The 22,494-nt window shown below is 26.3% G+C and overlaps 1 protein-coding gene across 1 annotated transcript; it reads left to right on the top strand.

The window, feature by feature from the left end:
- Window positions 1-1,125: 1,125 nt before the first annotated feature.
- Window positions 1,126-20,077, top strand: LOC129988101 (bestrophin-2-like). Its single transcript, XM_056096227.1, has 10 exons — window positions 1,126-1,301; window positions 4,499-5,060; window positions 6,539-6,673; window positions 8,634-8,800; window positions 9,721-9,875; window positions 10,662-10,739; window positions 11,968-12,120; window positions 13,500-13,580; window positions 14,697-14,848; window positions 15,668-20,077. The coding sequence occupies exons 2-10, from the start codon at window positions 4,882-4,884 to the stop codon at window positions 16,416-16,418; spliced, it is 1,851 nt and encodes a 616-aa protein (XP_055952202.1). The 5' UTR covers window positions 1,126-1,301; window positions 4,499-4,881; the 3' UTR covers window positions 16,419-20,077.
- Window positions 20,078-22,494: the final 2,417 nt, after the last annotated feature.

The following is a 22,494-nucleotide window of genomic DNA, read 5'->3' as shown; positions in this document are numbered from 1 at the left end:
TTTGACATATCTAAGCAACTGCGTTTTACAATAATTTGAGTCTCTACAGTGTAGATGCTAAATATATGTACCGAATTTTATCCATCTAGCTCGCTTCGTTTTACAGTTATCGCGTTAACTTTATATTCGAACAGCCGAATAGACAGACTTTCTCTCATTAAACCTTGCTCAAACTTTGATAAAAATCTTTAAACATGGTACAAAAACCGTATACCAAATTTCATTCGTCTAGCTCAAAGTGTTTTTGAATTATCATTGTGACAGACCGATAGATCAACATAATGAGAAAAAAATGTGTTTTTGTATTCAAGAAAATGTGGTTATTTAAGAAAATTAATAGTTTGAATTTTTTTAATGATTCCAATAATTTATACTTCATATACGAAAAAGTAAAAAAGGGAAGAATAGAGTTATAAGCTTAAAAAAAGAATATTGCTTTGAAATAACAAAGCAACAATTGTATTTCATTCTACATGAAAAAAAGCCTCACTTATTTAAATAAGTGAGGCTTTATTAATTAATTTCAAGAAATTTTGAACATTAGCAATTATAATACTGCAAGAAATTCAATTTTAAAATTCATTTAAAAATAGCCGCTTTCGATTGTTCATATAATTGTAATAGAATATTTATTAAAGAGCTTTTAAGATGAGCTATAGATATTCAGAGACAGTCAATTATTTATTTTTTTTAAATTTTTACCTTGCTCGTATTCAAATATTATGACAATTCTTTCATATTTTTAATTTCATTGCTACAATAATAAACATACTTTAAATGAAAAGTGCCAAAAATTCCATTTTAAAGAAAATCTTCGGTACTTTCTTTTAAAAAAACAACATTAATCACTTGCTTAAATCTGTATAATTGTTTTTTCTGTGCCGCACGGATGTATGTCTATGCACCACAAAGGTAATAGCATCGATTTTTGTTCCGTTATGCTTTTGAAATCCAGAGAATGAAAGCATGTACAAACTATTTACTACCTTCATCATTACGTAATTATTTCTTCCACGTTTTTTCCGAACATCCCGAAGAGTTGCCCAACAGTTGGCAGCAAATTTAAAAAGCCGTCGACTGCAAAAAGTAAAGTCTAGAATACGAGACACAGCCTGGCGACAAGCTAGCTACCTACTGCAGATATTTTACTGCGCATGTCCGTCAGACGATTACTTCTCTCCGTTCCCGGTCTCTCTCGGTTCATTCTTTTGATAGATCAAAAGCAGTAGAGACGAAATATCGCTGCTCTTGAAGTATTGAAAAATCGTTCTTAATAATTTCGAAGCTATATCGCTGTGCATGTAAGTAACGTTATCTGTTATTTGTCTATGTGTTTGATTCTTTTTCATTAATATTTTCATATAATGTCATATGCATAATATAGTTGCCATATTAGTAGTATGTTTTGAAGGAAAGACAGTTGGCGTAAACCTTACGGATTTTGATCTTTAAAGTTGCGCAATTGGTATTAAATGAGTTTTTAAAAATTCGATATTTGAATTAATTATTAATTTATATTAATGTCAGTGCATTTAATGTATTTCTTATTTGTTGTTCCGTTTTTAATGAATGATTATATTGTTTTGATGATGTTGAATGTTCGTCCCATCGTAATTTATCATTAACAGGTGAGATAGCATTCTATCTGTAGAAGAAAGAAATGATACGGAGTATTGTAAAAATTTCAACAAAAAATCAAGAAAATTTAAAAGTTTAGGAAAAATAAATTGGTAAATTTTATTTGTTTTGGTTAATTTTCGTATTGTCATTGTTATTGAAAATTATATTCTATAGCTATTTCGTAAATGCATGTTTTTCGCTCGCAATGCTTCATTAAATCAAATTAAGAAGAATATCCGGTGAAAATATTTGTTTCTTTTCACAGAAATGCTAAAATCCTTAATTGTAATTGCAAAATATGACAAATAAGGATATGAATGACATTCCGAATAATTTTAAAACAGCCGAAGTTCAAATAATTCATTATATTAAAATCATTTGATTATTTAGAATTTTTTTAAAATAATATATTTAAATTTGTGTATTGAACTGTGGAAAAAGATGTTTTTTTTATTGATTCTTTTTATTCTAAATATCAAAAATGCCTTTTGGAATAAAAATAAATTAAAAAATACAACTTTTTAAGCTGACAGTATGATGTTTTTTAATTGATTCTTGTTATTCAAAATATCAAAAATGCCATTGGGAATTTAAAAAATATAACACTTTAAGATGCCATTTTAAAATTTTTAACACATTGTTCAAGTAATTAGGAGAAATAAAAAATGTTAGTGTCAGTTTTTTTTTTTGTAGTTTTGATATAATTTTGATATAGACTGGCACCTAATTGTTGAAAATTTTATTTAAGCTCTATTAGATAGCACTTCTAATCATCTAATGCATTATTTGTATGATTTTACGTAACATATACGAAATTTAAAATGTTATTTTATATTATTTTATAAATTATATTTTGATTATTTAAGCTAAAAGGATAACGTTCTTATTCTTTGAATAAAAGCATCTCCAAAATTTTCTGTTTGAAGTAAATTTTAACTGATTATTTTAAAATAAATAGAAAAATTACAAAGTCGAAAAATCAACGGCATTTCTTATTTTCCGTTGATTAGTAAAATTTTGTCTCAGAAAAAAGGGAAGTATTATAAATGTACGGTAATAAAAATCAATAATTATTCAAATAAATATTGAAGGTATCTGTCAATTTCAAACAACAACTAAAGGTATTATAAGTGAAAAAAATATAATTGGGTTAATTGATTGATATTTTCAATTATTGGTCACTTTAGGAATATTAAATGTTTTTATTTACATAAATAACATTTTATATCATTAAATATAAAATATGAGTAATCATTTTCTTATTTGGATAATCAACTCTCATTGACAATTTTGAATCCAAGAATTTTTGGAAAATGAGGTCACGATCACCTAGACTTGTTCGACATTTGTTATAAATTCAGAAATGAAAATAATTATTCACTTCTTGAGTAAAGATTTGACTAAATATGTTTCAGCAGTGTTAAAAGTTGCATAAAACATGTTTTTATCAAAATTTCAAGAGAAATATTATAGGTAAAATAATGGAATGAAAGTGCCGCTTATATGTTATGTTCTAGAACAGAATAGATAGACCTGAACTGTTCATGATGTCTAGTTGAAGCTACTGCTGCCATCTCTTAGGCCATAGTGTAACTATGACTGTTGAATGAGACTGATTAAAATAGCAGATCCGCCATCGTAATCGGAAGGAGTTATTTTAGTTGATTTGGGATTCGGAGAGTGTTATTGCATCATCGTCATCTCTGAACTTCGGCTGTCTCCTATAGAGATTACTTCCGTCATTCCGTCCTATAGAGATTACTTCCGTCCGTTCCTTTTTCCTAGAAAAGGACACTCGCATTATTACTTACAATAAATTGGATTGCGGCACTTGTTTTATTTAAGGTATGTTTCATTCAATTCAAGTATGAACTGAAGTTGAAATAGAATCTGAATTATACTTCAGTTGACCGGCAATGATATTTCTCTATTTTGAGGAGACTATTCTACTTTTCTGGAAAGTTCTGCTTACTGTCCCTACTTTTTAATTCTTTGAAAATTTTTAACCAGAACATAGGCATATTTATGTATATGAATAGCAACATAATATCTTAAAATTTAATTACAGTAATTATTTTATTTTATTAGTATTTTCATCAGACATTTAAGGTGAGACCATGCCGTTTGTTACAGAATTTTACACTCTTACGATTTTTTTAAATATGTATTACTGACCTTAACGTTTTTTTTTTTTCCCCTCTCTAAAACAGACTAAAATTATTATATTTTACTGTTAAACTGTAAAATAATAAAAGATTTAAAAAATTCAGCTGAATTTTCAGCTGCAAATTTATTCAGCTTGTCTGAATAAATTTGAGTGAGATATGTGTAAATATGTTCTAATAATTTATTTTTGTTTGATGTCTTAAATTGTAATTCTGGTTTGTATATTTCATTAATATAATTAATTCAAATGCTTCATTCATTTTATTTTAATGTATGTTATGAATTTAAATTTAATTTAATTAATTAAATTTTATTTTTTAAAAACAAAAATGAATGCATAATATTTATTTTTAAATGTGTATTATATTCAGGTTTTTTTTATATATTTTTATTGAAGCACTAATGATTAAATTCTGAAATGAATTTGTTATAAGTTATATATTTTGAAAAATTGCCTATAACTAGCAGACACCTCTTGGTGGATTGAAGTTGCTTGTGCCCATATCATAAGTGTTATCATATACAATGCTATTCAATATTTTTGTGATATTTTGCAGTATTGTGAATATTAAATAGTATTTTAAAATGTTATAAATTTTTATATTGTTAAGGTATTATATTTAAAAATTTGTCAATCATTATGGAACAGTAATTTAATAATTTCTACACATTTTGGTAACGATTCTGAAGATTATATTTTCTGTTATTTCAGAATAAAGCAGTTTCATCCCCTCCAGCAAAACATCCCTATAAAAGTGGATAAAGTACAGCCCATCAATGGAAGAAATTAATAATAATAGTCCCATGTTACCTTTTAATGGGAATATCATGTTGCCAGCTCCTTTGAAATGGCTCAACATTGTTGCTATCTACCTCATGAATCAGCTTGATACTTAAATAGTATCCAGGGGCATTATTGTTCCTTTGCATAGAAAAGACTGTTGTCAATTCTTCAATCCTGTCTTTGCAAACTGTTTTACTTTATCAACATTCTGTAGGAAATTCCAGTGATAGGTTTTGAAGAAAATCATCATTACTTAATTCAGTTTTCTGTTTTTCTATCAAGCAGGGTGATAATTATTTAATCTTCGCAAAATGACTGTCACATATTCATTAAACGTCAGCAAGGCCCGACTGTGCGGGTTTGCTAAATTATTATTAAGGTGGCGAGGGAGTATTTACAAGCTGCTCTATCGTGAAATGGTCATCTTCTGTGGACTGTACTACAGTTTGAGTGCTCTATACAGATATGTTTTTACAGAGAACCAAAGAACGTAAGAATAACTTTTATCTTGCTTCATCTATTAAATATGTTTTGAAACATATATTAGTTTTTATATTTTTGAGCTTATTTGTTATATTCTGAATAATTGTAACTGAAAGTTGGTACCTATTTTGTAAAGCAAAATGTACATAAGAATCTTATCAATGTAATTAAGGATCATATCTTAGGACAATTATTTTAATGATTTACTTCTAAATTCTTACATATTAATAACTTAATTTTATTCTAAATTCTTATTCTATTTGATAAAAACTTAAAAAATTATTATTAATTATAACATTAAGATTATAATTACTCAAAAACATTAGACAAAAAGAATGCTAATAACTTAGAATTCTTTTTATGTTTAAAATGTAACCGTGAAAGAGTGTACCATAATAGTGGCCATGTTTTTTTTTTTTTTAATTTAAATATCAAACATGTATGTGTTAAAGAATTTCTTTTGAATATTGGTGTATGAAATTATAAAGAAGAATCATAATATATATAGTTTTATAATATTCAAGACAAACCTGTCCAGTAATTACATATTTAGAGTTTAATGCTAATCAGAATAGAAATAAAAGTAAAGAAAAACACTTGTAAAATAATGTTGCATTAAAAACACCTGAAACTTCTAAAACATATACGAGTAAAGTAATTTTTTAAAAATCTTGTTCAATGTATTTCGTTCACCAAAATATTTATGAAATTTTTTTTTCAGACGGGGAATATTTTTGAATCAAAATTTTTTAATCTATTAAAATTCTATTGATACTATATTTTCATTGCTGTTTTTGAAAATATGTATGCTATATTAATATTATAATAGAAAGGAGAAGGTAAGAGAAAACAAAGTTCTTGCATTAAAGTGAAACATCTTTTCTTCGTCTCCTCATGAAAGAATTTTATTTTTAAGTTTTTTAATGTCAGTTTAAATGCTGATAATTAATTTATTGACCCTAATATTGCTTAGAATTATTCTCCTTCTTTCCATTGCAGCTTTTCTTCTAATTCTGAGGAAGTGATTCTTTTGAACATGGCATTTTCAGTGAAATGATTTTTTTGCCAGATTACAAATTATGCTAAAAAGTAGAAAACTCAATTAAAATATCAATTAATGAATTCATTTAGATTACCTTATGTAGTGGTTTGTCACCTCTGCAAATTACAATTTAGTGAACATATGCAATTCTTCAGTTTAATCCATTTTGTAATAAGAAATCTTAAATTATTTTTCTTTGGCCTTTGTCTGCTGGACTATACTTATACTTATTTTATGATCTTTTTTTAAATGAATACTAGTCACTATAAAATAATAAAGCTTCAACTATTATTTTGTAAGGTTTATTTTACATTTCAAATTCTTGAGTTAAAAAAAATGTTTGATAAAATTAGTTATTGCTGTGATATTTAGAATATCTGAAAAAATTACTCTTTAGCAGTTATATTAAATATAGTTTTTGTGGATTTCTTCGTTTTTTTTAGGGTATTTGAAAAACTCACCATATATTGTGAAGCATTCACAAATTTGATCCCATTGTCATTTGTTCTGGGTTTTTATGTATCAATAGTCGTAGGGAGATGGTGGCAACAATACTTAGCGATTCCATGGCCTGACAAGTAAGAATGTTTTTATTTTTATGAATATTTATAAATAAATGTGTTTTTTTTTCAATAGAAATGGTTAATGTAATCTCAGTTTTAATCATGCCATCTTATCAATTCCATTAAGATTTCTCTTAATTATTCTTATGTTATGTATGCTTGTAATCAAAAGTTAAATCTTTAAAAATAATCACTTAATAGTCCAAAGATTGTTTGTTGAAAAATTATGATTTAAAAAAAAATTATTTGGGGATAATTAAAATAGCAGGGGTATGTTAAATGCAATATAAAATTGGTAAAATTTTATCAAGTTCAAATAAAAACTTTCAGAACAAGAGGGTGTTATATCTAACATTTGAAAAGTCAAGTATAATTTAATATAAGTAAGGTTCGTAATAGTGAAAATTGTGAAAATAATATCTTATAACTAAATTCTTAATACTGTAATAGAAGTAAATGTATAAAATGCATTATTATACTTCCGTCTGCATTTAAAACGTTTTAAAATTTGTGTAGTTTTGCGTTTGTAAATTATCTTGGATCATTATGCATTCTTAAAATGTCTGTTACATCATTTGAACTGGAAATGAGTCAGTTTAAAAGTTGATAAAATATATTGAATGAAGTGAATTTGATTGACATATTATGTTGTTTAACTATCTATTTCAATATTCCATGTTTTGCAAAAGAAAATTATATATTTGTAATTTTTCACTTTTAGTAAGGAAATGTGACATTTTCATATTAAATATGGGGGGGGGGAGACAAATATTCATTATTGATCCTAAAAATTTCAAATTTTTTCTTACCTTTGTAAAATTTCAAATGGTGAGATTGATAGTGTTGCTGTTAAAACTCAATTTATACTTTGATATTCTTATAATTCTAAATTTTAAATGCACTAAAATTTCTATCCACAATTATATTCTATAAAATTTCTGTTAGTGCAGTATGGCTCTAGTGCCATTAAACCAAACCAACCTGCAGTGCAAAAGAATGTATCGAAAAATGAGTCATTGTATTTTCTTACATTTTTTAAATTGACATTTAAATGTTTATTTTTATAAAATTATATTTTACCAAGATTTTTACCAGTGTGAGGGGTATTATATTTGAATGATTTGTACGATAATAATTTATGTAGCAATGCGAAAAAAAATTTCTAATTATTACATTATTTTGTACCAGCACTTTTAGTGACTTAACTGGCCCACAGGAATTTTGGTTACATATAATATAAGTTAACTCGGATATATTTTTATGTGTATGCATTTAAATATTTGATAAAACAATAAATGGTTTGAATTTTAGAAAAGCAATGTTATCTGTTGCTAGAAATTAGGGAAAAAATAAAAAATAAAAATTGCCAAAATTCAGAAAAATTTTGCATGGCTGTTAAATTGTTATTGTTAAGGTTTTTTAAGGTTTAAAATGCTGTAAAATTCATTTTTTTTTTTTTTTTTTGCATTTCTATTTTTAGAAGTTATTGCAAATTAATGTAAAAATTAAATTAAATTTTTAATTAAGATTTTAGCAAAAATGTTCTGAGATGCACAGGTATATGTGTGATAAATTTACTAGGTGTTTGTTAAACAGTCTGCTCAGTGGAGCACTGATTCACACACATGTAGGTTCACTGAAAATGATGATGCTTGATACATTTCTTTGTGTGCAAACTTAATGTGACTAAAACGCTTATATCTAATTTTTCATGTGATTTTGATAAGTTCTTAATAGCTATTTAAATATATTGAATTATTAATAATGTAATAAAAATCTCAAGTCATCAATTTTCTAAAAATTTTGAAAAAATGATATAAATGATTGTTTTTGATTGAATAGTGGCCATTATTTTTACTTTTTTTTACTTTTAATTAATCTTTTTATAATATAGATAATGATGTAAAATTTGAGTAAAAAATTTAGAGGTGATGTTCCTTGATGGGATTATTAAAAGTTCATTTTTTTTTTTTAGAGTCTCCATGCTGATTGCAGCCTATGTGCATGGTTCAGATGAAAGAGGAAAGATGATTCGAAGAACTTTAGCCCGCTATTTGAATCTTTTAAGTGTTTTAACATTCCAGTCTGTCAGTACATCAGTGAAAAAACGATTTCCCACTCTTGATCACGTGGAAGAATCTGGTGAGTTCTTTTATACATTTTAGTAAAGTAATTTAATACTTGTACATTCATTAGAGAGTAAGCTTGTATGGCTATTTATCAAATGTATGCTACACAAGCATGACTATCTTGCAAACTGTATTTATTTTAATGGAACTAATTAATCCAAGCTATAATATTTTGGTAGGTATTACGGTTTGATTAAAAATTTGTTTAAAAATTATATATTCAATTTTTTTTCTTTGAATGCATAGTTCAATTTCTATGTAGTTAGATATAAATATTGTATGTCGCTGAAAATATTTATTTTATAATTAAAGAACTGCTTTGCCATTGTATGCTGATTAATAAATTTATCATATTACTAATAGATTATTATTGTTTAAAAAAAGTCAAATTATTTTTACAAAGCAGTATCTTAAATATATTTCACCCAAAATATATTCATTTTATATATAACTACAGTAATATTTCATGGAATAAATTAAAAGAAATTTACAATCTTTTCAGTTAAAAAATTATAATAACTAATAGAATTGCAAATGCCACTTGGCAAATGTGGCATAATCTCTTTGCATGAGTGTTCGCATCTCAAAGGGTGAATAACTAATTAAATAATTAATTGTAATAATGTTGGATATTAAATATCCCCTCAGAAAGAAAATTGTAAAGAGTAAGGTTCATCATACATTAATTTTGCTGATAATTAATGTATAAATTCAGTTGTGAAACTTGATTACTGAAATTTCTTAATTGTACATGGAGTTGTTCAAAGTATTTATTTTGTATGATATCTTGTTATGTTTAATGTGAATTGAAAATGTTATATTAGTTTACTTATTACTTCCTTTCTGATATCAAACTTCAATAACATAAACTGTAGTATTGTATGTGGTTAATACTTTTCAGAATATTAAAAATTTAATTTCTTATGTTTGTAGGTCTTATGACCAAAGAGGAAAGAAGAGTCTATGATGAAATTCAAGTGACTCATGGTAAATGGTGGGTTCCAGCACAATGGTTTTCGGCTCTTGCTGCAAGAGCTAGGAAAGAAGGGCGTATCAAAGATGATGTGCTTCTTCAAGCATTGTTAGATGTATGTTCCATCTATTAATTCCTTTTCTTCTAAACTGAAATCCACTCCTTAATATTAAACAGTAATGCATTTAAAGTGAATAAAATGAAATTAAGAAGTGAAATAGTTTTAAATCATTTATTCTGAGACATTATGCTCTCCATAAATTTATATTGGGTTTTAGATAGTTAACTGCTTATATGTGCATCATTTCTACATTTTATATTCTCCTTCAAGGATTAATTTTCTATTAGATTTTTCATTTCAAGTACTCTTTTTAATGTATTTAAGTTCATTTGCATTTGTGCTTCATTAAAAAAATTTTTTGTAGACAGAAGGAATGATATTTGTAATTCTGCTTAAAAGTATGTAACAATGCCCTAGTAAAACTTAGTTAATGCTTGAGTCTATTCATGTTGGTATTATGACAAGGAAAGTTTGATTATTTTCATTAAAAGCTGTATAATATGTTGAAAATCATTTTTTAATGAACTTTTTGTATTAGGTATGCACTTTTTCCTTATATTGAAATATGTATTCTATGCATTTGCCATTCTTAATTTTAAATATGTATTTTATGCATTTGCCATTCCTAATTTTAAAATGATAAGATCTGTATTGTTATAATTAGTTTTCTTAAATGTTTAAGAAAAAATAACTCCAATTAAAAAAACATGATACATTGTGCACTTTTAAATGCATAAAATATTTATATTGAATTTATCTAGTTTATAAATAAGATGATTGTTTTGTTATCAAAATTCTGAGATTTTCTTTAATATATATATATATTCTCTTTATCTTTAGGAGATGCATGTCTTCCGTGGAAACTGTGGGATGCTTTTTAGCTATGATTGGGTCAGCATCCCTTTGGTATATACACAGGTAATTCTTTTGTATAACTTTTGGAACACTGAATAAAAATTATTATAGTCTGAACACCAAAAAGTACTAAAGTAGCTGCTTAAAAACTACCTTTGTAATAAAAAAGATAAATAATGCTGTTCTGTTGCGTGATCTTAAAGAAAATACTGTATTGAAAAACCATAAATCAATTTTTTTAACATGAAACTTGCATGGTTAAAAATGAGTTTACTCTTCAGGTTTTTAGTGGGTATAATTTGGGACCATTGGACAAAAATGTGATTCAAAGTTTTTCCAGTGAGAAATTATGAGTAAAAAAGAGATTGAAAGAGCATTTTGGTATCTTTTAATAGCTCAGAAGGGAGATTAACTGACAAAACTAAAAATTAGTGTGCACAACAGTTTAATAATAAAACCAACTTCTAAATTGGATCTTTTGAAGTGTTATAACTCGGAAGTTAAAAGTGCACTTCAAATTTATTACATATATAAATATATCACATTTATATAACCACATAAAAATTAATACAAAAATAATAAAAGCTGCATTGAATTATTGTTTTCTTATGAAAAATCATTATTGGCAATTTGTAATTGAGTAATAAATATTAATTTAAATGATAATTTGATTAATAAATATTAATTTAAATTATATGTTTGAGAAGATTAATATCTTTTTCCTGTTGATTTATGACTAGACTTGTCTGTTCTAGTTTTATTGCATCTATCTTAATGATCTTTCTTCTTGTTCATTTTATGACTGTGTACTAGTTCATATATAAAAAAAAAACTTCATGATTTTTAAATTATATATCAGAATGCCATATGTAATTACTTTATTTTATTCAAAACGTAAATGAGACAAAGTCCTCTCTTGTTTTGTGACTAATTTGATACTAATAAATAAATGAAATTAAAAAAAGTGGTTAGAAGTAAAAACTAATCACTTTTTTAGATACTTATCACAAATATTTATTTATATACTAATCACAGATACTTATTAAAGCTGACAAGGGAAGAAAACTGAAAATCTGGTATTTTTTTTGTATATATATATATTTTCCCTATTGTGTTGTCTTTTTTTTTTTTTTTTCCTTCTTTTCATACTATGAATGTTTTAAAATCAGTCTGGATGTTTTTCATTACTTAAAAAGTTTAATTTGTAGTCTAGTATTTTGGTTGATAAGTTTCTAATAAAATATTTAATACTTATTTCAACTAATTTTGTTTTTGTTTGCATTTATTCCAGGTGGTTACATTGGCTATTTACACATACTTTTTGGCAACAGTTATGGGGAGACAATATTTGGATCCTGAAAAAGGCTATCCTGGCCATGAAGTGGATTTATATATTCCAATATTTACAATATTGCAGTTTTTCTTTTACATGGGGTGGTTAAAGGTATGAACCAATAATTAGTGATAAAAAGCACATAACTAGCATTTCGGTTTCAGTGTCTTTTTAATTGCTCAAATGCATTTCAGAATTAGAAAAAAAAAAAAAAAAAAACTTCATATCATTATATTATCTTGACAACTTTGTTATATTTTGAATAATTGTTAAATGAAATGATCAGAAAACAGAAATAGGAACTGAGAATTGCCTTGTAGAGCATCAATTTTAAAATAAAATTTTTTTTCATATTGCTCAAGACTTAAGCCAATTATTTAAAAAGCACTGTAATGTTCATTTCTATCCCTCCCCAAAAAATTATTCAAATTTATTTTATTTAAACATAGCTTTAATTTTGGTATGAAGTAACACATAGTGTAGAATTTTAAGCTAAAAAATGAAGATTAATTTAATTAAATAAATTTTAAAAAGTGATCTAAACAAGGAATATCATTTATTATTCCATTTAGAAGAAATTCCAAAAATTCTTTGAAGGAATTTATTATTATGTTTTATTGAAAATATAAATTTTGACAATAATAATTGTTCAATATCTTGCAATAAATATGAAATAAATATACTGAAGAATCTAATTCAGCAATTTTCTATCAAAATTTATTATTTATTATTTCTATCAAAATTTATTATTTGTAACTCTAAAACTTTTCGTTTAAGGAGAGAGGGGGAAAAACACTCAGATAAATGTGAAATTAAAATCATTACTTCATATAAATGGGACAAACAACTTTTTAAAATGTATAATAAAAAAAGTCACTATATTGCTATATCTGAAATAACATTAACAGCATATGAATTAAATTGACTTGTGAATAAGAAAGTACTTATGAAATTGCAAAAATTATTTAATAAATAAATCAATTGAGCAACTTTACAAGTACTGATCTATTATTAAAATTTTAGTAATTTACAGTGGCTTTTTTTTAGATATTGTTAATGCAGTTGGTTTAATATTTTTTGACTTGTATCAATATAGATGCTTTTTAGCAATGATAAGTTTTGTTAGTTGGATCAACTAAGATTTTTGTTTTGTTTTAACGATACATTATAACCTTTTTTGAAATATGTAAATAATTTCTTTTGAAAAAATTGCTGAGACCTTTTCTTGCAGTATGTAATGAAATTAGGCTAATATCTATCTTTAAATACTGAATTATTTTTCAAATATATTATAAAAAAAGTATGCGTTCAGAAGTACCGAGTTTTTAAAAATTTTCTGAGATTTAGAATTTTTAATATGTAATAAAAATTCCTAAAGTATTGCTACATTGGTATAATGATTTTTATTGGTGATTGAAATATATATTTTTTGTAATGTAAAATAAACAGACGAATAATATTCTCACATTATATTTATATACTTTCTGTAGGTTGCAGAACAACTCATTAATCCATTTGGGGAAGATGATGATGATTTTGAATTAAATTGGTGTCTTGACAGGAATTTGCAGGTATGATTTATAGTTGGATGCTTTGAAATTTTATTTCTATAAATTTCTTGCTAAATTTTACTTTTTAGCATTCATATATGTGCATTTTATTCTATGTTAAAATCTAAATTAAGATATTGACATTAAGAGTTAATAAAAGCCACAATATTTCTTTATGAAAAATTTTTCAATAAAATGTTCTGAAATTATTATACACCAAATCAAAATGTAGAATATTTTAATTTAAATTAAAAATATTTAAATATTTTTAAACTTTTTATAAAAACTGTGTTTTTTTGTATGAAAAATAGGTTTATGCAATCTTTGTAAGTTCTTAAGCAATATTATTTATTTGCATTTTAGCCTTATTTGTAGAACAGTTAAAATCAACCAACTTTTGATAAAGTGCCTCACATTCCAATAAATATTAAAGTATGAAGTATGCTGTTTTCTGGAGGTTAAATCTATTTTTCCGATAAATATTCTATAAGCAATTTTCTACTTCATTAATAATTTTAGTAATAAAACTTCATTTAGGCTATTTACATGATGTTGATCTAAGATAATGGGACTGTTTGTGTTAAGCAGATGACAAGCAAGTCAAGAATAAGCAATACTTGGTTCTTTCTGATATCCTTTTCTCTAATTACTCTGCTTGGATAGGAGTTAGGTCGAAAGTGATTTATTCATTTATATTGCATCAGAAGAACCGAGTATTCAGAAACAGCAACATGTTAATGTAAAATACTTCTTTAAGCTTAGAAAACTTGTAGCAGATTTATTTATTGTGCAAACAAATCTATATTGATGATGTATAGATGTGGAGAGAATTTGAAGAGAGATGGATGATTACATGTGGGAAAACAAATTTAGCAATTATTATTTTTTTAAAAATTAATTTATTGGGTTCCTGAAGGTTAATCAATCAACTAATGTATTACACAAGTACCCCTGGTTATTCTAAATGAATGAAAACAAGAACAGACATACATTGAAGTTTGTAATATCAAAGAATTCAAAATTTGAAAACATTGATCCAATTAATTTCAAACCATACCTTTGTATTTTATTGGTACAATTGCTTTGTATTAATTTTGATTTTATATTAAGTAAATTCTGTGAATTTTAATATTATAGGTTTCATTTATGATTGTGGATGAAATGCATCATAAACATCCACGTTTGGTGAAGGATATGTACTGGGATGAACTTGAGCCACAGCTGCCATATACTAAGTCCTCATTTATGTTGAGAACACAGCCTCATCTCGGATCAGCTGTCAATTTAGAGTAAGTGCTCTATAGTTGCTTCCTTTCAATTGCACCTTGTACATTGTAATTTTTCAACTGTTTTTAGTAGGAAATTTCTATCTTCTAAATTTTTATACTTATAAAGTACGACTTAATCTGTATATAAATTAAGTTGATAAAATTTATACAAATAAATATTCTTTTAATTTTTTTTAATCGTAGGATTTCAAATTTAGTGAAAAATGTTGCTTTAGCAAGTGCTATGTTTCTTTTTTCTTCAGAAATAAATGCTTCCTTTTTCTTCAGAAAACAATGTGCATAGAATCCTCTATTTTAGGCCCATTTTTATCTCTCAACATCCATGAAAATTCATTTAACTGAAAGTATTATGCTAGATATTAAATCTGGAAATTTTTTAATACATAAAACAGTGATGTCTTATAAAAAGTAATATTTATTAATAATGCTTTTTCTACTAGTTTTAAACCTTTTTAATTGAAAACTTTGAGAAATAATATTTGAATGATGCATACTTCTCTTTAGCTATAAAATTTAGTAGATTTCTCATAACGTTTTCACAGACACAGTTTTAGTAAATTTGTCAATAAGAAGCAGCATATTAGCTAAAATAATTTAGCTTTCATCTGAAGTAGAATGCAGATGCATTTTATCTTCGGCATCTTAAGTAAAGCGTAAGATATTTCACAATATTGTTATCTCCAGGGAATTTTACGACAATCTGAACGTTGAACAACATTGTAAAGATATTTTACAGTATTTTGTTTTAATAGAGCTATAGAGTTTAATAGAGCTATTTTAAATGCATTATGAAAAATTTCACTATTCCTCATTTTTCAGCATTGATCCTGAAGAATGTGAATTTTTGCCGATGGAGACTATATTGGAGGAAGACAATGACGACAACAACTATAACAGTCCACCTCAAAGTCCAACAAATGAATTGTCTCCTGCATTCAGATCAATCGCCGGCAGTAAAATAAACGTAAATGGGGATGGTGATAATACTTCTCAGTCAGGTTTAAACTTCTTAAGCAATTTCCCTGGATCCAAGCTTCTCAACATGATTATTGGATCTAGCACTGAGAATGTTCCTGGTACACCCAAAAAGGAAGGTAGCATCTTTTCTGGTTTTACTCTCAAAACACCAAATCGAAGATCAATTACCAGTTCCATTGCTGACAGTCTGCATGACCAGTGTCTGGATGGAAGACGTGATGCGGGGGAACCTCTAATTCCGACCCGCGCAGGCACACCCATTCATATGGAGCAGCGCGAAGATTTTCGACATGTTGTCCTAGATATCCCAGATTCTTCTACTCCCTTGGATTCTGGACAGGCCACTCCTGCGACTATTATTGAATACAACCGTCGCCATGATATTGGCAATCATGCTGCCAATGTTTTAAATCAAGTGGCCCACGCTGTTGTCGATGTACCGAATGACCCAATCAGCCCCACGTCACCAACGGGAGAAGTCGAGCAGTCTCCGTTTGAGCCAAACTCTTCCCAGGAGAGTTTGGGTCCTTTCATGGACAGCAACCAAAGCACAGTTAGCAGCTATGCTGAGCTTCTAAAACATCCAAAGTAAATTTAGATTTTTTTCGGTGCTCAGAAGCGACATGCTGGTGATATATAATATCTTGAAAAGTTCTTTTTTATTCTATGTATTATTTTTCTGTTATTGTTTTTATTTTGATGGCAGCATAGTCTGATGAAAATGAGCATGGCCTCAAATGGTTAATTGAGTTTAAAATATAGTAGTTGATTGAAATTAAGTGAACTGAAGCATATTATATTTTTAATCCAATATGTCTGTTAAAATGAAAAAAAAACTATGAATTCAGTATTTTTTTTATTCATTTTATATCTTCATGAATATAAATAAAATAATATTGACCTTATTTTTTTAATTTAAAATCTTTCTACATTTTTTGGCCTATCCTAGGACTTAATGATCTCATTTTAATATGGAATTGTTTTAATTATGCTTACAAATTATTCAAGAAGATATTGATTTTATATTTAAAAAATTATACTTTACCTTTTTATCCTCATCGCACTATGCTGCACGAGTATTAAGTATTTTCTTCAACGGCCAATCTATGCCTGTGATTTATGCATTTGAATATTGATTTTTTTTCATATTTTGTTTTTGACTTCTGGAATCTGAGATAGCATTTTTATTTTATATATTCCATACCACTGTCATATTAATGTATCTGATTTTGCTTTCTAACGTTTGAGATATTTCTTACATATGTATTAGATCTGATGTTTTTCAAAAATTTTCATATGACTTTTGAGTGGCATTTACACTCCTAACTTTTATTGTTCAGATTCTTGCATTTGATGTATGTGTTTCAAGTTATTTTCATTTTACACTCAACTTCTCAACTTGCTATTAAAATATTCTTGAGCCACAACAATTACATATCCAAACTTTCTAGTAGTGTTTGCAATAGTAATATTTAATTTTGCTGTGATTTTTTTTGACAATTTTTTTTAAATAATGGCTTGCACTATTGCAATACTTTGCCATGTAAGTACAGTCAATGCATGCTTTAAGAATATTAAGCGCCATGCTTGCAAAATGAGGTACAATTCCTGTTATCTTTTTATCAAGATATCATTTTAAAGATAATGATAACAGGTCTAGACTAATAAAATATTTTTGATCTTAAATAATTTTTTAAGATTTTAATACTAAAATGAAAAGTACTTAAAATGAGTACTTATCTTTGTATAAACAAAGCATGAACAAAATGAATACATTTTAATTAGGAAAATAGTTTGAAATGATATACACATAAAATTTCTTGGAAATAAATATATGGGAACTTCCTTTTTGGTACCATTTTTTGATATAGATCAGAAAGCCAGCATTAATTTTAAAAATATATACAAGAATTTCCGTGCCAAATATAGGCTATTCATATAATTATTTTCTAAAACTACAATTTATAATTATTTGAAAAATGAGAACTTACTATAAAACGACAGCATTCATTTCTGAAAGCATTGGCTGACTGTACTTTGATTGTGAAAAATTGTGAAAAGAAATGCTAAATGATTCACTCTTTTCTAGATATTTTAAATTTTCTTTTACATTTTATGTAATTTTAATGAATTTCTTTTAATTTGTTGCCAGCATTGAGCATCAATGACTATTTTGCTTCAATCCTGCCCTACAGTTTTGAATAAATTTTACAATTTTCTTAATGATCCTTTGCTTTTATACAAAGCTATTATATCCGCCACTTCTTAAATCACTAGAATGCAGTAAAAAAATGTCATTTACAAAATGACTTTTTGAAACATGTTTTTATTTAGAAAATCATGACATCTAAAATGAAATTTTTATGGATCTTATTTTATTTTAAACATTTTAATGGGTTTTTGACCCTCTGTTAGATTAGGTATAAAGTAGAATTAGACATTTGTGACTGTCAGTTTAAATTGATTTCCTAATTGTAGCCTTGTAGCAAGGTACCAATACCTAACACTGGTATTTTCTCCAGTTATGATTACTTGGTTAATTTTTCTTTAGAATTAGCGTGTAGTCTACATTTTGCCCACTCTTTCTGTATATAGAGGTCTGTGAATTGTCCCTTTATATGTTTTTTTCCAGGTAAACATTTCCAATTTTGTTACTATGTTAATGTTTTTTTTTTTTTTGTATTTGAATTATGTTTTGTAGAAAAGTCATGCCATGCATTTAGTTTAGTTTAATAGTGCTACTATTACATAATCCTAATATTTCAAATTTGTGCTTTATTTACAAGTTTCTTTACATTTTTTAATCATTATGCTATAAAACTAGAAATTTGCTTTTAGGTCTTGTCTTTTTAGAAGGTCCAAATATAAGTACATATTAAATAAAGGTAACAAAAATTTTGAAATAAAAATTACAACTCATATTACTCAAATATTTTCAATATTAAATTGCTCATTTAAAAGTTTAAATTTCCAAATTGGATTTTTAATCCTGCTGCTTATGAAATTAACAAGTATTGAAAATTAGTATTTAGGGAAAACTATTAAATCATTTAAATTATGGCATATCTTAAGTTAATGATTGTCATTTGCTATCTTAATTTATATCATTAAAAATCACTACGAATCAAATTAAAGCAGTGAATTGTACTTAAAATTATCAGTGAATTCAAGATGATTTTTTTGTTACTTAATTAGATTAAACTAAAAATTATTTAAATCATTCTGCTAATATGCCTAGTTATCAGATATAATACAAAATTTTATGTTGGCAATGTATATATTTGTTTCATGAAATTAAAATGCAAAGAGTAGTGGTACTTATTTTTAAAAATGAATTCTATTTCTTCTTTACATTGTTTGTGGAGGGCAATTTACTGTCATATGTTTGTACTTTCATCTATCTCACTAATACCTATTTCAGTATTTTTGAGTCTGTTACTTATGAATTAATTAATGGGAGTCTGATATAAAACGCATGCAGGTCTGTGATACATTTTGGTACTATTACGGCAGTAGTCGGTTCATGTATTGCTAAGTTTTTGGGAACAATGTGAATTCAGGGTGTGGACTTATTTTTGTAGTTTGTTTTTATAGGGAATTAAACTTATTTTTGTATGAAACAACTGGTTGATGAAAGATGTATGATATTAAAAAAATAAATGCTGGTAGAAGAGTACGTATTTATGAACAAAATAAATTTGTATTATTTTTCTTTAGATATAATCTTATTAAGTGCTTTTTCTTTTGATTTTGTGATATTTTGTAGTTTGTATATGTTTGTATATTTTTTTTATCTGTGAAATATTTGAAAATTTGAAATTAAAATCTGTAATGATAAAGTTTTGTCACAACTTTTTTTATTTTATGCAATTGAAAAAAATGTAATTTTTTTTAATTAAATCATTAATATTGTGTTTTAAAAACAAGGGTATTTTAAAATGTTATATTTAGGTGTTATATATAATGTTTGTTCTATAAATTTGACAGGGCTCTGTGAAATTAGCCTAATTTAATTTATCTAGACTGTGAAATTTAAATTCTCCACACCCTGTAGTTTGTAAAATGTAACTGTGAAGTACTTTCATAACTTTTTGATGGCATAGTTTGGTATTTTCTTCAGATATGAAATATTTGTGTGATTGTAGTCTCGTTTAACATTTCTTACTTTGAAGTGAATATTCTTGTATCTTATTGTGCTTGACTATTGTGCTTCACCTACTAGATGTAATAAATGTTTATTATTTAATCTAATGTATCTTTTGTTTATTATTGGTGAATTCTCATAAAATATTATAATATTAACTTCCTTGAAATAATTCAAGCAATTTTTATCTGAAACTTTCTTCTCACTTCTAAAAACTTTATACTCCCCCCCCCCTTCCCCATTGCGAGGCATTCACTAAGGCATTTTATTCATCTACTTCATGTCTTTTCAAATCTTTTTTTTTTTTTTTTTTTTTTTTTTTTTTTTTTTGCAACATCTGAGAAAATAGATTTTTAAAATATTGTGCAAAACATCTATGTATAATGCAATTCCAAACACATTTTATTTAATTTGTATTAAATAATTAAGTTGCAAATTAATATTTGTAGACAATACTTAAAATCTCTTGGTATTTAATTTGTGAATAGCTGTTACATTTGGTAAAGTGCTTAATTTCTTAGATTTATTGCATTTTAATAATATCATAAATGATATATTAAATATATAATTCAATACAGCAAGTGTTTGGTTAGTGTAAAAATTTATTTTCTATAGTAAATCAATCAAATCATAACACTTTTTTTAAATCTAAATTGTTATAAACGATACAATAATTATCCTTAATGGAAAAAGAAGTATATACATATGTGTATTTGCTTCACACTACCTTAACATCCATGGTGTTATGTTATGACTTTCAAATCAGATTAATATTAATTTTTTTTTCATTTGTAAGCATCCATTATTAAGTTATATATGCATATCTTTGACGAATGTTATTGCATCAGATAGTCATGAAAAATTTCCAAATGTTTAAAAATACATAACATCAATTTTATTGGTGTAATTTGGTTGGTTTGGCATCTGAAACAGGCTTTGCTCATGGATAAGAGAGAAGAGGTGCAAAGTTGCTTAAAAGATCTATACAATGAGCTGTTGAATGTAAAAATAACTAATTTATGACATGAATAAAAAATTTTTAAAAATGTTAAGCCATTAATATTTATTATTTTTGATTGGGTTTAGAAAAGTATTTTACTCTTTGTCTTTTAGTTTAATGCAAGAATGGGAAAAATATTTTTCTAAACCCACTAAAAAATAATACTCATAAATTTTTATGATACTGAAAAATATTTTTCTAAACTTAACTAATTTTGAAATTTCGCCTAATTACATACCACAAAGAAATGTCTGATAAAAATTTCAGACAGGTAACTTCATTATTTTTCGAAAAATTCAAATTTTTCGGATTATTATTATTATTATTATTATTTTTTGAAAATTGCTTATAAGTGCTATTCTATCTGCTTATAAGAGCTATATATATAAATCCTATATATACCATATCCATACATATATAAAAATACAATATACAAATCCTATTTTATTATTGTTATTCAACAATTGCAGGTAACATTATAATGATTGAAAAAAGACTTGGGCGATTATTTCTCTTAAAACATAATTATATAGTGCTGGTTAGAAAATCGAAAAATGCTTTGATTTATTGAGACCAAATATTTTAACTTCAAATTTCATTTTCATTACTTTTTTCTGAAAATCGATCATTATATTATATCATGAGATCTTGAAACAAAATTTATCAGATTTGGTGGGAAAAAAAAAAAAAAAGCGTCCACTAGTTTGGATTGATATACAAGTGCTTCGAAAGATTTGATGTTTTTTTCTCCCGCTCTAATTTAGACATCGATTTGAAATTTTTACCAGACATCTCTTTCTGTATAATGCATACTTAAAAACTTCCTTGAAGTTAGAAAGAATAAATTAAAATGTTTTTAAATTTACGCTTTTTTTAAAAAAAATTACTCATGACCTATTTAAACTGCGGTCTATTATATAGGACTTTTTAATATCTATACCTTTCTATTAGACCTTTATTTAAATGCGAACAATCAATGTTACACCTTTTAAAACCTTGAATTCTAACGGGCATAATTCACTCTCGAATCTCATTTGTAATACGTTAAGAGAACAAGTAAGTTTACAGTTTTTTTTCTTCCAGGAATTGATGTAAAACAGGACTATGCGTGATATTCGGGGGGTGGGCACCTCAAGCCATTTATAATTGTATTATTTATAATGCTTACGTTTTTCTACCAGCTCATCTATGTCAATTCATTTCTATCCCCATAATTTTGAATAGAAACACAATTTACGTACTGTTAAAATTCCGTAGGCAATTGCTGAAATTCCTCGAGTTGCGTTCGGCAACGCTGTCTGGCCAAAACTTCTTTTGATATAAGGGTTCTCTTCAAACAAGCGCTCAACATAGGCTAATCCTGCCGGTGATGTCATAGGGTTTCTTCATCACTTGTTCTGCGAAGCATCGCTAAACGAGTCACTTTTTTACATTTTGTTGTGATTGTAATGCTAATCACGTTATGAGAAGTGCTTGTTAAGTGACGTTTGATTATAACTTATGGGTCGGTATGATAATGTAAAT

Source organism: Argiope bruennichi, chromosome 10 (assembly GCF_947563725.1).
Source record: "Argiope bruennichi chromosome 10, qqArgBrue1.1, whole genome shotgun sequence".
Classification (NCBI taxonomy): Eukaryota; Metazoa; Arthropoda; class Arachnida; order Araneae; family Araneidae; genus Argiope; species Argiope bruennichi.
This window is presented reverse-complemented; position numbering and strand designations above follow the sequence as displayed.